Raw genomic sequence first — 17,010 nt, forward strand, 5'->3', positions numbered from 1 at the left:
AAAATCACATAGCTTGGGTGGAGCCGCAGGTGCCTAGAGACTTGCCCGGGAATCGAACCCGGGATGCTCCGGTCAGTAGGCCAACGCTCTACCCCCTGGACTGCCGCGACCCACTATGGTTCATAAATAATATAAATTCTCCAGGAGAGTCTTGATGGCTGGGGCATATGTATGTGTGTGTATATATATATACATATATATATATACATGTATATATATACATGTATATATATACATGTATATATATACATGTATATATATATATATATATATATATATATATATATATATATATATATATATATATATATATATATATACATGTGTGGGTGTCGGCGTGTACTGTGAGGGAAGCTTGAGGAGCAGGCACAGATGTATTAGTTGTAGCTTGACTATTCTGCATTTTGCAGCATGCTTTTTAAGTTTGCTAACGTGACAGGTGAGGGTTGGTATGCATTCGTAATTGATGGATCATACTGAGGTGGCTTAGTGATTGGTCAAGCACATATCTTTAGCTCCTTGGGCACTAAGTGAAAAGTGGATCGTGCTAGTGCTCTGGCAGAATTTTACCGAGATATCCAATTCCCTGTTTGGGATGCCATGTGGAGGTAACTTCAAATGGAGTACGCCGTCAGTCGAATGGGATGTTAAATTTGGGAGACCCCCTTGGGGCCTCTTGATAATAAAACCCAAAGGCAAACGCAATCCCAGGGTTTCTCTCCAACCTTCTTCCCCTACTCCCTGATAATATTTTCCGAATCATTTCAAATTACTTCCCTTTTCCAATTGGGGGCAAATTACTTCAGGTATCAGTGATGGCGTGAGGTGAAGAAATCGCTGCTGGGCGGGTGATATGTTGGAAACCGCAAAATCTCCACACGCCGCCGAACTCAATCGAAAGTCGCTTAATAGCATCGGGCGAGAGTTAACGCAATGAGTGAATGCGAAAGCGAATTCCCCTAGGAGGTCAAAATAGTGAAATTTCATTGTTTCAGTTTACAGCTCGCTGTCCGTCGGCGATGGTGCTTTTCACTTCGCGGTTTCCCGGGAGCGATGCGATTTCGTTCCCGTCCAGTGGCACTGATGGAAATTTGATTTACTGTCTCGGAAAGAGGGAGGGGGAATCACGTCTGCGGCACCTTTAGAAATCCCTGATCCGTGGAGGCGCATCTGACGTCTCCCGCCGGGGGCTAAGGCCGGGGGCGACCGCGGAATTTTCGGAATTAAGAGGGCAATCGGAAGGAAGAGAGCAGGGTGGGTGATCGCTAAGTCATCGGTTGCTCCTTTGGCATGTCTTGGTGTCTTTGTCATTCCATTCGAAGAATGTGTAAGACACCTAGAGGAGCGTGTTTAATGCCCTAAGTGTAATGTACGCAGCAAATAGAAAATGCTGGGAAATCGAGGTTGAGGAAAAATAAGAATAGACATTTTGTATGGAATTGATGAAGGCATACAGAAAGTATAAAATGTTAAGCTTTATAAATCATGTAGAGTTAAATAATTAATTATGCTAATGTACTATGTGGAATGGTGTTTAAGAATACATATTTTTAGTCATGTTTGCCAGGGCTTAGGAGAGTATTAGTGCAGAGTATCAGGGTCCAGTGAAAACCTACCCTAACCCGATTGACTAGGTACTGTTGATCAGTACTTTCTACCTACATTATATATTTCAGTATATTCATAATCGTAACTTTCTAGCTACCTGCATGCAGTAGTATAAAAAAAGGAGACTGTATTAGAAGAGCCGAAGGATTATGCCAAGTATGAAATTAATCAAGCAGGTAAAAATGTATATTCATGTAGGAGGGTGAAAAAATGAAAAGGTTGGTTTAGAACGAAAAAGAGTTGCGAGAGGCAGCAAATCTACCTTCGGAGTTATAACTTCTAATGATGGTGATCTACAGGTGGTGCCAGTAAGATGAGGCATTCGAGATATTCATATATAATAGAAGTTAATTTGGCAAAGAACCTTTCAAAAGGAGGAGGAAATTGATGACACGGGCGTTGAGTAAGGATATTAAAACACGGCTCGTCAAAATTTTTATTTGGAGCGTGGTTTAGTGCGGCGCGGAAACATGGCCATTGAATAAGATCATAGGCGTAGATTAGAGTATTTTTCAGTGTAGGCGAGAAAAAGAGAAGGGTGGAAAAGGTATATTGAACAGAAAGGAAAACAAACGAGGAAGTTCTAGGTCTGGTGGGATAGGAGAGGGGATTGTTGGGATAAATCCAAAGCGGGCAACAGGAGAAAGGTGGATGCAGAGCATTTTGATTGGCGATGGAATGTTGAAGACTATGGTAGAGATGAGAACGTTAGTCAGGGGAGGAAGGGTTAGGAATAGTATAGATGTGTTGGACGGAATAAAGGGTGGAAGGAAGCATGCAGAATTGAAGATGGACTTAATGACGTATAGTGTTGGATGTCAGGTTGTTTTTGTAAGGAGAGAGTAAATGTATCATTGTATAGGCTGAGCCCATCCAAAACCTACCTATTTCCCCAAATTCCTCATCACTGACCACAAAAAAGGACACTCACAATTAAAAAAAAATATTTCTGTTTTTTTTCTTAGCGAAATAAACTACTGTCTTCGTACTTCCGTTGAAAAAGGTGGTTGTGCAGCATAAATATTAAAAAAACAACTGTGAGTGCCCTTTCTTATGCTTTTTTAGTGTTTTATGCATTGCCATGCCTGTGACTAACCTTATAATCATTATAAGTGGCATTCTATCGTGTAAGGTAGGGATGGGATGGTCCCAGACTATACAAAGACATATTTCTTTGCCTGTCCAAACCAAGCACAACATGATATCCGTCACTACAATAAGCCCCTCTTCAGTTCCGCATACTTGCACTTCCTCCCTTCATTCCGTCCGGCATGCCTGTCCTATTCCTACCCCTTCATTGCTTTCCAAACATTCTCCCCTTTAAAAAAGTCTTCAACATCCCAATATCTCCGTGAATTAAAAATTAGAAAAAAAGAGAAACGCAGTTGCGATCATGGGGAATTAAGAGTAAATTCGATTCGGGGGGAGGGACGGATTCGGCGAAACGGACGTGGGCGGATGAGTGACGGAGTACGGCGGAACCCCGCCCCATTCAATTGATTCGATCATTCGGCGTGGATCCCGGATCTTCGGCGGCGCGGAAAGCAATCACTCCCGCTGGGAATGGGGCGAGGAGGTGTTTCCACCTTTCGGGCCACGGGAAAGGGGACAGGGGCAGCCTTCCTGTCTGAAAAAATCTGGAAATTAAAAAAATAGGAGCGCTGTAAAAGAATTTTCTCTGCGTCGAAGGGAAAAATCGGGCCACTTCGGGAAAGAATCGGGACATAAGCCAATAAGGATTCGGAAAGGGGGATTGTCCCGGTAAGATCGGGGAAGGTGGTAATTTTGGAGTCGTGTGAGTTGAGGGAGTGATAATCCTCGTTACCCGTGAGGATGACCCGCCAGAGAATTTTTCATTTCACGTAGTCACTCCGTTCTGAAAACCCATGTCCAAATTTACGCATTATACATGCATACTTCGCTAGCTATAACCTAAGTCCCAGCAGCGGGGGTGGCTAGGTCTCCGCGGTAGTCATCTCACGAAATCCTTGCAAAGAAAACGCGACATAAGCAGCACAAATGACGCAGAAAACGACCGAAATAGCTAGAATATGAACTTGGAATATTAGGACAATGTTGTATTGGACAGGAAAATTATTAAATATAAGGCTAAGGTGTGGAGAGAATCTGCATGTATTATAGGGCAGTGCCAGGTGAGATGGAATGATAGCAGGGATTACTGGAGCGATAGTTATATAGTAATATATAGCAGAGGGGACGGGAGCCAGCGAGGGGTAGCTATAGAATTAAACGAAAAGATAGGAAGAAATGTAGTAAACAGAGATCTAGCAACTGATAGAATATTTTAAGTAGCAGAGAAAGCTGAACAAACGAAATTGATCATTATTCAGGTCTACGTGCCATCTAGTAACCATAGATTGGTAGGGTACACCATCAGTTAAAGTGTGCAACTCTTGTATATTCGTGGGTGTACCTGAAGGGAAACATTTGATAGTTATAGGGGATTGGAATGCGGCGGAAGGCGAAGGAAGAGATGGGTATGTGGCGGGGGATTACGGTTTAGGTACTAGGAAAGAAAGTGGGGAGAAAGCAATTGAATTCTACGGAAGGCAGGGGTTAATCAGCAGTTAAGCAGCAAATATAGAATAGTGCGTCGAACTCCCATTTCGAATCTTGAACAACTGGTTCAAATCCCCGTTGATGTCCTCGGTTAAACCCTTTGAAAGATAAACGGTGGGATTTTTCTGAATGTATGAACATGGCAGAAGTTACGAAGAAATTAATGCATAGCAAATAATGAGGAAGTTCTCGCGATACTTAGAATTAAATAGTCGTTAAGGACCGTCGGAAACGTATTTTGAATTTAGAGACCATGGTGGGAAACCGAATAATGACACATGGAAGTGAACTGACCTCCTCCTACTCCGAATGTGTGAGTTTCACAAGCTTTAGATTTTATTTAGGAGGGGTGTAAGTTCACATATAAAAAACAACCCCCGTACCCGCTATGGTAGTGGTCATCACTTTTGAGTATGAACTGAGAGATGATAAGGAATGCCTGTTGTAGAAGTGTTTTTTACATTTTTGATTTAAAAAATTCATGATCTCCTTAATGAATTCAAGAAAGCGGCGAGAATCGGATCGTCCGTGTAAATTTTAGTTGCCACAACAGATGGGTTTCGTCGTTTTATTTTCAATAAATTGTGATGGCATATCAGTCAATTTTGGCTATAGGTTAGAGAACAGTTGTGTCATAGTCAGGGACTAAAAACCACGTTAACACCAATCATTGCCGATATTCTTTACGTATGCCACAAACACACGGCACCTAGTTCGATGTTTCACGCCTCCATTAATTAAAACGAACGCGGAACTTATTTGGAATCGATATAAGTATTTTGTTGGCACAAAATACAGGGGCTATTTAACAGAATAGGTAGTAAAAGACTGCAACCAAAATGCGCAAGAAAATAAAGGAAAGCTTCTAATTGACAATCCCAACCGTGAAAACTCAAGATCGTGCATTTCATGAGTTGATCCTTCAAAAAACGTCCATCGCATGAAAATGCGGCTAAAAAAACAGGTTTTATATATTATTTAAAGCATATTATTACAAAGTCCTTGCATAGGGCTTCTTTTGTGTCGGCTTCAAATTAAAATGTAAAGTCATGTATTCCAATATAAAATATACAAAATATTCATTCATTTTTTCTCAAAATAACTCTCAATCAGGAGAAAGAGACGTTAAATCCATGCGTGCCCCGGTACCGGCCGGTGTCGTGGTAACTTTCTCCGGTCAGACACCTGACTTACAAGAAGTAGGCGGCACTATTGAGGTACCGTTTTTAAGGTATCGCTACCTAGCATAGGTTAAAGGGGGATTAAGCGAGAGCAGGAACCCTCCAACATATCATGCTATTTTTCTGTATGCTATTTTTTTTGTATTTGCTTCCGCAATAAAAAAAAGGAAAGGTGTGATTGAGGAAACTCCTTCACCACCTTTCCTTATTATTATATTATTTTACCTAGCATAGGTTGTCGATTTTTTATTACCTCTCCGATCATCGCAATGAGTGTGACTAAAAAATGAGGAGCATAAACGAGGCAAGATCAAGTACAGCCAAGAATGTATGAATGAAATTGTAGCTTTATCGTGGATGAGGGAGAGGCTATGTCAATTGAAATTTTTAGCTTTTCTAGAGAACAGCTATCTTATTAATTATATTTTCGTGGCCATTTTTCCCTGTGGATTTTTGGACGGAAATATTTAACAAATCATTCCCTGCACTACTGACGATAAACCTCCCCTATCCTTAGTTTTCTTGCCTACTAAATGTACCTTATGCGCAACATAATGTTGGAAGTAATTCATTTGTGGGTAAAAATTAATGTTCCGCAACAGTTAAGAGTGCCCCTCAAATGTGCATGATGAAGAGCGGAGGAGCAGACATAGTATCCAGACCGATGATATCTTTCAATAAGTGGAACAAGAACTGCGATCTGATCGGCGATAAGTACTATGGCTGATAAATTTTATCTAGTTGGATGCACCACTATTTAAACGATTGCTATGGGAAAGCTCGGATATCACCAATTGTGTGCAAGGTGGGTATCAAAAATGCTTACCGACCAGCACAAAAAGCAAAGAATGTTGAATGGACGAGCGTTTGTGTACCGCTATCAACAGTCCCGACCTTGCTCCTGGCAGCTATTTCCCTCTCATACACTTGACACATTCACGTAATGGACAAAGGATAGAAGCCGACGAAGAACTCAAGACCGCCATTGTCAACTGGTTCAATTACCAGACAGCAAACTTGTTTACCGAGGGAGTAAAGAAGCTGGTGCAGCGTTGCGAAAAGTGCTTAGACGTGAACGGTGATTTTGTAGAAAAGTGAAGTAGGTTTGTAGGAAACTAAAAACGCCAATAAAACTTTTTCTTACGTGTATGTATATATATATATATATATATATATATATATATATATATATATATATATATATATATATATATATATATATATAAATGACCTAATGCCATTACTTTTCAATTATGGCTCGTAAAATAGAATACCTATAGAGCCATCTGATAACTATTTACGCTTCAATACGGCAAAGTGAACAGTCCAGGAAACATCTAACTCCTTTTGTTTTCATCCCAGCATCAAAAAATCTTCCCCCTTGGGTGTAAGCAGCGAAAGCGGTGCATACACTCCACACGGATTTATGCACACCGGTGCATAGCCGCGCACACATCTGGGGACAAAGCAATTCCCGCGGTGCCGTGGACACCTTCCCTGCGGTTTCCCGCCATTTCTGGCGTCCCTGTGGTCCCTCCCCGCTCGCGCGCCATTCAGGCTCCGCCTGGCGCTCTTTTGTTTCGACTGCGATGTGTATTCACCGTTCTCCGCGGTCGAGCGTCTTAAACGACGAGGAGAAAACGCCGACGATGGGTTTGTCTCTTCCACCCAATGGAGCGCGTCTTCCCCGACTCGATTCTGGAAAGCTATGCAAGGTCTCGGCTAATTCCCCTACGAGTTCGAAGCTGCCCGTTTGGTCCTGAATCTTGGCACCATTGTTTCCGAGCAGGTGAACGTCGACCTTTCGGAGAAACGTCTGAACGTTTTTGTGCGATTCCGTAGAAATGGTATTTTCTGACCAAAAACTCCCGTCGGATTCCACTTAGGTGAAGCCATAAAATTTAGAATATCTCGGCGGTTTAGATGGATCTCTGCGATGGAAGGAGAATTCCTCACTATCGGAATTTGGAGAAACCATGAAAATCTCAACTTTCTCATCCAGACGAAGAATGTTTTCTCTATCGCTCTCAATTCGAATGTGCCTTGAGTGGGTTTTAGTCGGATTAATAATGGTCCACGCATTGTTCTCTCTTCGTAATCTTTCCGTGCCTGCCTACTTCATCGCGTATATGCGTCCAAAGTCTAGGTTGGGTTCTAGGCCGAATTTTAATTTACATGGTTAGGCCTCAATTCTTTTAACTTGCCGTCATGACCTGCGCTGAGTTTTTATTTTTGAGTTCCAACGGAATTCTTCGCTGGAAAATTTAAGCATTTTGTATTTCATTTGCGACCATTTGCAAATCGTAAGTTTTCATTATTCTACGCTGAAGCCTTAGAAAAATGTCAAGCCTTGGCAGCAATTCCGGCCAGTATATAGAAAAAACTGCGTGAATATGATATAAACATAATTGTTCATTGCAGGCAATTTTTCAGTGATATGTCGATAAAAATATTCATTTTGTCTAATAATTTGCCAATAACATGCCTATGAGATTTTCACTGAAACCTGTGCTACTCAAGTGGAGTTTCTCATGTTGGGGGAAAAATAATATAACTACCATTTAATTTATATTCATGGTGAGATCTAAACTTCACGCTCATTGCCGAACATGATGTCGTACGGAAGAGGATTGCCCATTTTATTAAATAATATGTATATGTCGCAATTGTTAGTCAAATAGCCATGAGTCCTATCTGAAATTGGTCAGCTTATCTACCTAAATTAGATTTCGATGCTTCAGTCATGGTATAGATAAATCTCACTCCGAGGAACCAGATTGCATTCATGAGAGGAGATTCTTTCATCAAAAAATGAGATTAGTTCATTAAAACCTAGAATCTTACAAGAGAGCATTTTTTGCTCAAGGATAATTGAAACGGAGCGCTGAAATAGTGATAATAAAGTTTATGTAATTGTAAGAGAATCCGAAGATGTTCACATTGATATATGATTAATCATTATTGACATTAATATCACTATCACCCAATAACTGAGTTACTAATTAGATATATTTTACCTATACATATTTACTCTTCACGTCGATCCAGTTAAGGATAAGCAGAGTAAAAAAGTCCTGGTTTCCAGGGTTTCACTAGGAGCTAATTTCTTTGTAGAAGTACGTTGTTCCTTCTGTTATTTTGGATCCGTACACGTATCACAAAGTAAAGCTTGAATCGATAAAGTGTATCGTAGGCAAATGACTCCATTTTATTAAATTTCTTCATCTTATTCTGTACTTGCATACTCCTTTCGACTCTGTCGCATACATACACTAACTCATACGCGCTCTTCTGTTCATGAAATTCCTAGTATACACTCATCTCTTCTATATTAGTCGGTAATTCGACTTTCATTTATTATCCCAGCGTAATGAAACCAGCTTAGTAAACTTTTTCACGCTTGTCTATTTTAAGCGTATCGAGCTGTCCTCTAACACCCCATGGCCTTCAATCGTCACTCATCTTGGCGTACTAAGTTTCACCCCGTACACATTGGTCTCAAAGACTTCATTCTGTTCAACAGGTACATTCCCTTTCCTACCTCTACCTCACCTGTCTAACGTCCTGCACTCCGTCAGTCTTCAAAATACCATTGCTAGTTAAAATATCCTGCATCCATCTTCCCTGCCTCCATTGGATGTCTTCAACAAATCCCTCACCCCCCCCCCCGCCATACTCACTTCCTCGTTGGTTTTTCTTTCTGCCCACGTAACCTTTTCCATCCTTCTTCACACCCACATCTCAAAAACTTTCAAACTGCGCCTATCATCATGTTTAAACGACCAGGTGACCGCGTCATATAAAGTTACGCTCCATATAAGAGTGTAAAACTAATATTTTCTCGGTATCCTTACTTAATGTCCCTATCATAAATTCTCTTCTCCTTGTGAAATCTTCTTTTCTTAACTCAATTCTTCTTCTGAGGAATTGAGATAGAGCCAAGAAAAAGAGGAAGACATTGGTACTGTATTTGAAACTAGACAATTGCTAGCACTAGATTTCTGTAACTTTTCTCCACATCTTTACTCTTCCCTCATTTAAACGAAATAGCAAATCCTAGATGAAATATACGGCCTGAACAGTCACATATTAACTTGCTATTTAAAAGTACAAATAGGAACTTCTTTTGAATACTTTTTTACTTGACATTTTTTCCTTGAAGCGATTTCTGAACGCGGAAAATTATTTCCTGCATTGCAGCCTGATGTCCAAGACAAATGCCAGTGTCAGGGGATGCTGGAAGGACGGAAGGACACTGCTCACGGTAGCATTTAATGTTGGAGTGTCTGGCTACTCGATGCAAATAGACACCTGATTTGACGCATGAAAATGTATGCTTTTCATAAAAGTGGTTGAAATGAATACGTGATAGAGCTGGCTTGCGACAGTTTTCTTTTTTTAAGCTGTCATCATCTTCCCAATGCTTTAATTCCTCCATTGTTTCTTTCTGTAGCTCGGATATTTTTCAAATCTCGTCTCTCTAACGTCATTCTAGGCCCTTCGTAGTAACTGTTTCCTTCAATGGTACCTCCCATTGCGGTGTTTGGCCATTGTGACGCATACATTCACCAGTTATTCTGCTTCTTATTGCAGTTTCTTTCCGGAATCTGTTCACTCCCCTCCCTTGACTTATTTATTAGACGGTCGGGATTTTTATTTCATAATTTCTCCGTGACACCACTCATACGCGACCTACAATCTTTTCTTTGCTGCCTCAAAATCATAGAAAAATAAACTGTAAATAAGATAAAAAAAGATAGTCGTTTCACTGAACCGTATCTAGATTGGTTTTATTTACCATTAGCAGCTTCTTCTGATGAAAGTCTTCGCTATACCTTGTTCTACTCGCGAACTTCTACTTCTCACATTGATGGTGACCCAGCTGTCGAAAGTAGAAATGGTTGGTGGTGTTTTGGTGCATTTTTAATTGAATACTTATTTCCTTGCTTCGGCATCTGGGAGATGTCTTCGTTTTATCTATATTTAGTTTAAATATACTATTTTTCGTCACGTACTCCTATTTGATGCTTTGTAAAATCAGTGCGATACAGGTTTGGAATCAGAATCAATCACAATAAAACGAAGGTAATGAAATTCACAAGAAATGGGAAAGTTTAGTTTAACATTAAAGTTGGGGAATTAAAAGCTATAAGAGGTGGAACAGTTCATCCATTTGGGCAGTGTCTTGGAGGATCATTGACAAAGTGAGGGGACATTATAAGAAGAATTGCGAGAAAGAACGTTTACAAAGAGGTAGGAGTTGATGGCAGTTATCTTAAGAAAATACATAAAGGGAAGACTAGTGAAAAATTTAACATGAAACTTAATTTTATATTGCTCAAAATCTTAGCCGTTGAGGTAAGAGGATAAGCGCAAACTCGAGATGTGAGTGTGGAGAAGAATGTAAAAAATTAAATGGACGGAAAGGAAGACCAAGGATGACTTACCAGGCATGGTAATGAAAGAGATAGAGAGCAATTGGGTGAAATACTAAGAGTGCAGGGCAAGTTGATGCAGGATATACTGAGAGAGGCAATGAGGTGCTGAAGACTGTGTTATACAGAGGGGATCAGGTTTGGGTGAGCGAGGTAGAGGGAAGAAAAGAATATGTATTTTGGATGAAATTAAAGGTCTTAGGAAGCATGGAAAGCTAGGTCATGAGTTCTTTTAATATTTAATGTGGGCCCAAGGATATTTTGCACCATGCAATTTAGGATTTATTAGCACATTTGCGTGTAGTGACAAGGTGCACCAAAAACCTAACCTAAGTTGGTGGATAAATGCTAATGAAAGTCTCCAAACGGGCCAATAGACTCGCAAAGCCACAATTCTTTCATGTAAGGTTTTGGAGGTTTGGAAGAGATTGCATTTGACTAAATAAAATGGCAGGCATTTGGGAAATCCGGGTGTGAACCCTGATTAAGTCAAGCACTTCCTTCATGACGATGTTTCAATCATTGATATTTGACGTAAAAGTAAGCCTTAAATGTCTCATGTCCTCACACTTAATGCCAAACGCTCCAATGCCGATTTGCAGGATAAGTTGTGCAAATAAACGTATCGAATGTAAACGTAACGTGTGAATGTAAACGTAACGTGAATTATTTTGGATGATAATCTAATAAGCAATAAAAACTTATGATAGATCATTTTACATTGGGCTTTACGTTAATTCACCAGTTCCAGACTTTGTTTTTGATGTTGCTGTTAGAAACAAAACTTTTCTTAATCGTCTTTTACAATCTGCGTTATTTTACGCTAAACCGGCCTGGTTTGTAGGGGTTTTATACTATGGCCGTGAAAGCGTTATAGAATCAGTATCTAAATGCACGATATGCGCAGAAACGTCATCATCGCTATTAAAAATCCGTAATCGTATTTTTTTTAAGGGTATGATAATAAATAATTTCAAATGAAACTGATTGTGGGATACCAAAATATGCTTACCGGTATCCAATTTTTAATGCGGAAATAGATTATTTTCTCCTTGCTAAACCAGGACAGTATACTAAAGTGGAATCGGTCTGTAAAGAAACCCTCATCTCTGAAAGATGTTTTCTGGTAAAAGATGTTGTAATCAACTGACTAAATGCATTTCAGATTCTGACTTCTTTCATATGAACCCGAACGGAAGGTCTCGTAGTTCAATTCCGCTACCAATGAGTGCATTTTCTAAGCATGGCTCGATTTGGTATTTCATTGCCAATTTAAATTGGGCCAGTGCCGCGGAAAACAGATATATCCTTCCAATTACCGCGTTGTAAAACTTACATTCATTCGGTAAAATATTTAAACCTGGATTGAACATTATATTTTCTACAACGGCTGCAAGTATACTTTTTTATATTCTAAATATTATGCGCATAACATGGATATTTATTGAATTATTTTTGTAACTTGTTGACTGCGAATGTTACTTATAAAAAGTTTTGGTGCTATGAGCCTTAAAGAAAAACAATTAAGGATTACGAATGTGATTAAGATTATTATGGCGCTGTCTGGTTAAAAAATCACTTTCTCTAGGGGAAAAGAGAAGTGCTGATTATAGGTCATTAAGTTGTGGGAATCGAGGATGATTGTGGAAGAAATTTGGTCAGAGATATATGCAAATGAAGAAGAGGATAAAATAGAATAAGGGTAAGGAGTGTGGTAGTCCAGTGGATAGAGTATTGGACTACTGACCGATGGGCTTGGGTTCGTTTTACGAAGACGCTTCTGAACTCTCTTAACTTCACCAAAGCTATGTGATTTTTCAGGTAATAGATCCTCCTGGGAAACCATAGCCGGTCGCACAGAGGTGAACTCTTCCCTCGCCTATAAACTAGTTTTAGGGTTGTTAATTCTGGTGTCGGTAGGGTAAGGGGAGACAGGAAGTTGGCGGAAATATATATAAAATGGAGGAAATAGCATAAGGAGGACATATTGATTTTATAAATCAGGGTATCGAATGCTTTAATAGAAGGAAAAATTTTTGCAAATGGAAAGGGAGAATAAGGAAATAGATTTTTGCGTGGTGTTAAGAGGATTGTAAATATGAAGAGGCAAACAGGGAAAGATTTCACGCAAAAGGCATTTCATGCACATCTACACGGTACTCCTCAAGTTGGTTAAGGTTATGTGGCAGGGCGTATTAGGACACAAGCTTTGAATTATTATACAATTAGTCAGTAAAGAAGAGATTGGTATTAAAATGTTGTATGGGCATCACTCAGCAGTATCATTATAAATTGCACGAAGGGGCAAAAATGAGTCCTTGAGTCTAATAGGCCACAAACAGGTATTCTGCATTAATTTTGTCGTCATTGTTCGACCTGGAAATATATTGTGAGGTTTGATCAACCCCTCGACACCGCAATTAAAATCACAAACTTGACACCTTCGGATTAGTGTAATCGAATTAATATAAGCGTTGAACATTCAAGTTGATTTTAATTATTGGTACTTTTAGGGGAGACGACCGATAGCTCAGGTTATTTGCGCCATTAGGGATGGATAGGAAAGGATGAAGGGTGGAGAGAAACTCAGCGTCGGCATTAGCCTGCTCTTAACGAAAGGCGCCAAAGGGTCCGCAGCGTTAAGTCCCACCCGACGGAAGGCATACTCACTCAAAAGTGCCCTCCACAAAGAACCGGAAGTAAGGATCGGGAGACCACTGAAAAATATCTTCCGCCTCCGGGATTAAAACCCAAGCCCTCTGGATGGGAAGCCAATACGTTAGCCACCGCACCATCTCGATCCCCTTGGTTATAATAATCAACCCTGGTAACAGAGTACCGAAGATGTGAGATCGGCGTCTTCCGAGTGGTCGTGTCCGGAAGAGGGGAACAATAACAAATACGGTCTCACCATCTTTTCAAGAATCCGCTGCATGTCTTCCACCTCCGCTGATCCAGCGGTCGAGTACGTTTCGCTGCTGCCGTCCGATGTCTGCTCCCTCTTGCTTGGTCGGTTCCTAAGCACCGGCGACACAATCCTCGGGAGGACCAGAGCAATAGGAATGAAACTTAAGTTTGACGTCCCCTTGCCGACACCTTCGAAACCACAGTCGCGTGTAAGCCGATCGAACGGAACGTCCCTTCGCTTTATACCCTCGGCGGTTCGGAAGAAGCGAGCGGTATCCGCCGAAGCGATGGTGGGGGCCGGAGGGAGGAGAGAGAAGGGCATTATTATAGTCCTCCCGAAGAGAAAGAGGGATAAGGGTAGGACTCGAAGAAATGGTGGAGAAAGTGGTTGATTCTGCCGACGAGACTTTTGGGATGAGGGGAAGAGAAAGGGGGTGTAGTTGTTTGGGAGAGGGGAGGAGACGGAGAGGATGGGGAGGCAGGAGCGGGGGGGGGGGGTCGAAGACATTCTGAGGGAAGGGTTTTTAAACATTTTTTTTGTTATTGGCGAAGGGAGAGGGTGGGGGGTAAGGGCTTGTGAATTGGTCGCGGAAACGATTTTTCAAGTGCAAAAAACAAAAGAGTGGTAAAATCGAGAGGATAAATGGCGAAGAAAAAAAGTAATCTCGTATTTGTGTTTCGGCGGGGCGGGAGGTGGGGGAGGAAACGGCGAAAAATGACGATCAAAATGCGATAAAAAGGGAGCGAAACGCTTCGTCGGGGATGGGGTCTCTGGAAATTCTTCGCTCGAAATCTACGTGTGCTAGTCAGTGACACAGGAGGGAATAAACTGTCTTGCAAAAGAGTGACGGCGCGAGATTTTTTTTCTTCGTTTTTTTTTTTAACTCGACGACATCTGAATGGCGATCGGCGATTCGTAGTCATTGGCGCCGTTAGTTCCGCGTGCCGCGCATTTTCCAAGGTTTTCGCAAAGGCGCTGAAAATGTTGAAAAATTGCGCGCCTGGGAGGATTATACGACCATTCTTACATCTGTAATAAATATTTCGTCGGTCCTCATAATCAGTTGTTAACTTTAATAGACATCTGGTCGAAAATCGAAATCCTCTGGCGTGGGATTTGCCTTTATAACTGCGCTGACTTAACGGAGTTTCTACTTGCAACCGCAATCGCTTACGTAATATTGGATTCAAATCGATAAATCTGGTTCCACGCATGAAAAATTCATTGAGCCAACAATTTGACATAAAATTGAAATTTTTATCAATATATTATGCGAATAAAAAATGCACGGCCTGAATTTATTGAACGGCCTTCGTCTGTTAACAGTTGTTTACCAGGTTAGGGTAAGTTTTTTAATAGAAGAGGGCCATACGCATTATAGTGCTCCTAAACCCTGACTAATGTTTCAAAAATATTCTTAAACCCCATATTTAAAATTACGCTTATTTTTTAGCTCTGCATACGCTCTGACTTTCTTAATTCCATCCAAAACGCCTATTCTCAAACTCACTTTGCCAACATTCTACCCCTGTGTCACAGTTTTCGCTTATTATCATCCCCTGCATCCACTTGTCCTTCCTTCTTTGAATTTATCTCAACAGTCTTCTCTCTCCTCCTCTACCTTGGTTATAATTTCATCTTTTGTTTTCCTTTCCGTCCATTTTTACCTTCCCCTTTCTTCTCCACACCCACGTTTCAAAAACTTGAAAAAAATTAGCTGAAATAAAGTCATTACATCTTGTAAAGCAAAATTACCCATTTAAAATGTATCTCAGCTATCCTAGGATAAGCCCAATTATCGTTATAATAATGTTTTAAGATAAAGTTGAGTTTATAAGGATTGACTTAGCAAAATTTCTCCTTGTTGTGGAAGGACAGAATTAACCGATTGAATGTTTCACATGCATTCATCCTCACGACATTGATGATACTGTTATTCGCCAAAATACATGCCATTCCTCTCAATTAACTTTTAACATATACTTATTTATTTTATTTTTCCACACTAGTTTTTTTTAGCAAATAAGATATCAAAGAATTCAAAAATACTCTACCGTTATGATCAACCCTGAGAATGTTTACTTATTTTATTCGAGGAAAGATCCTGTCCTCGTATAGAATCGTGACATTCGCACATCAGGTTAATAATGGGACCCAGTTCGTTGCCTCCATCCGTTCTGTCAATGATTTTCTAAGAAGATCTAGTTCCTCAAAAAATCACACAGTTTGGGTGAAACTAGGGATCACCGGGATTCAAACCCACACCCCATCGGTTAGTTGCTGAATATTATATTCACTAGCCTTCCAAGCCTTTGAAAGAGGTCATACTTCTTTTTAAGATAAAATTATTCGGCTAATAATGTCGAGACTGATCTTATATTTCGGTTTCTTCAATCGTTATGAACAATCAATGCATATTTATGTATATGTGTATACATATATGTATATACTTTTTTTCTTTTCGATGTGCAAATCTGTGCTAAATGAATTTATGCCTGTCAATATGTATTTATGTGTATATATGAATGTAACTATAAGTTTAATGCCTAATATAATATGTATACGACGATGGGTTAAATGGAAGAAGGGACCATTAGGTCTTAATTTCGCCCAAATAAAGACCTCTATCTATCAATATATCTTTAAACCTTCCAGCCCTCTCTTTTTCGGATTAGCAGTTATGTGGGAGGTGACCGGCAGCTGAGGTCATTTGCACTGTTAGAAATGGGTAGGTAATTTGGTTGGGGTAGGAGTGTCAGGGAATGGAGGAAGAACTGAAGTAAACCTCGTGCGTCCGCATCAGCCCACTCTAATATCGAAAGTCGACAAGGTCACAAAATGTAACGTCCCATACAACGGACGTCGTACTCAATTAAAGCGCTCTCCACATGGCATCCCAAGTAGGAATCGGGTATGCCAGTGAAAAATTCTACCACCTCCGGGAATCGAATCAGGACCCTCAGGGTGGGATGTCAGTACGTTAGGCTCCGCACCGTTCCGATCCCCGTACATCTTCGGACCTGTCTGTCAGTCACCGAGGGTCCAACTTGCCCCAGCGAGTGTCAACGATTCATTCCAGCTCGAGTCTCAGGTGAGCGTAGTTAATTGGTAAGGTCGCCGCTAGAGCTAGTTTTTGCCTTCCCCGAGAATCGACAATCAAAGTCAAATAAGGTGAATCCAACTTCATTAAAATTTGCAGCGTTCCTCATTGGAGTTATTAAACCAACTTCTTTCACTCTACGCTGTCTCACGCATGACATTCAGCCCCTCCCGATATGTATGAGTGCCAACATCTTCG

General features: G+C 40.6%; 1 protein-coding gene across 1 annotated transcript in view; it reads right to left on the minus strand.

Moving 5' to 3' along the window:
- The window catches only part of LOC139701091 (proteoglycan 4-like), a 44,891-nt gene extending 30,858 nt beyond the window's left edge, over nt 1–14,033 (minus strand). The window contains exon 1 of the mRNA XM_071599666.1: nt 13,716–14,033. Coding sequence (XP_071455767.1) covers nt 13,716–14,033 — 318 coding nt within the window. The remainder of the gene's footprint in view (nt 1–13,715) is intronic.
- Nucleotides 14,034–17,010: the final 2,977 nt, after the last annotated feature.

The sequence above is a fragment of the Hetaerina americana genome, unplaced genomic scaffold, assembly GCF_022747635.1.
Source record: "Hetaerina americana unplaced genomic scaffold, ioHetAmer1.1.p SCAF_11, whole genome shotgun sequence".
Classification (NCBI taxonomy): Eukaryota; Metazoa; Arthropoda; class Insecta; order Odonata; family Calopterygidae; genus Hetaerina; species Hetaerina americana.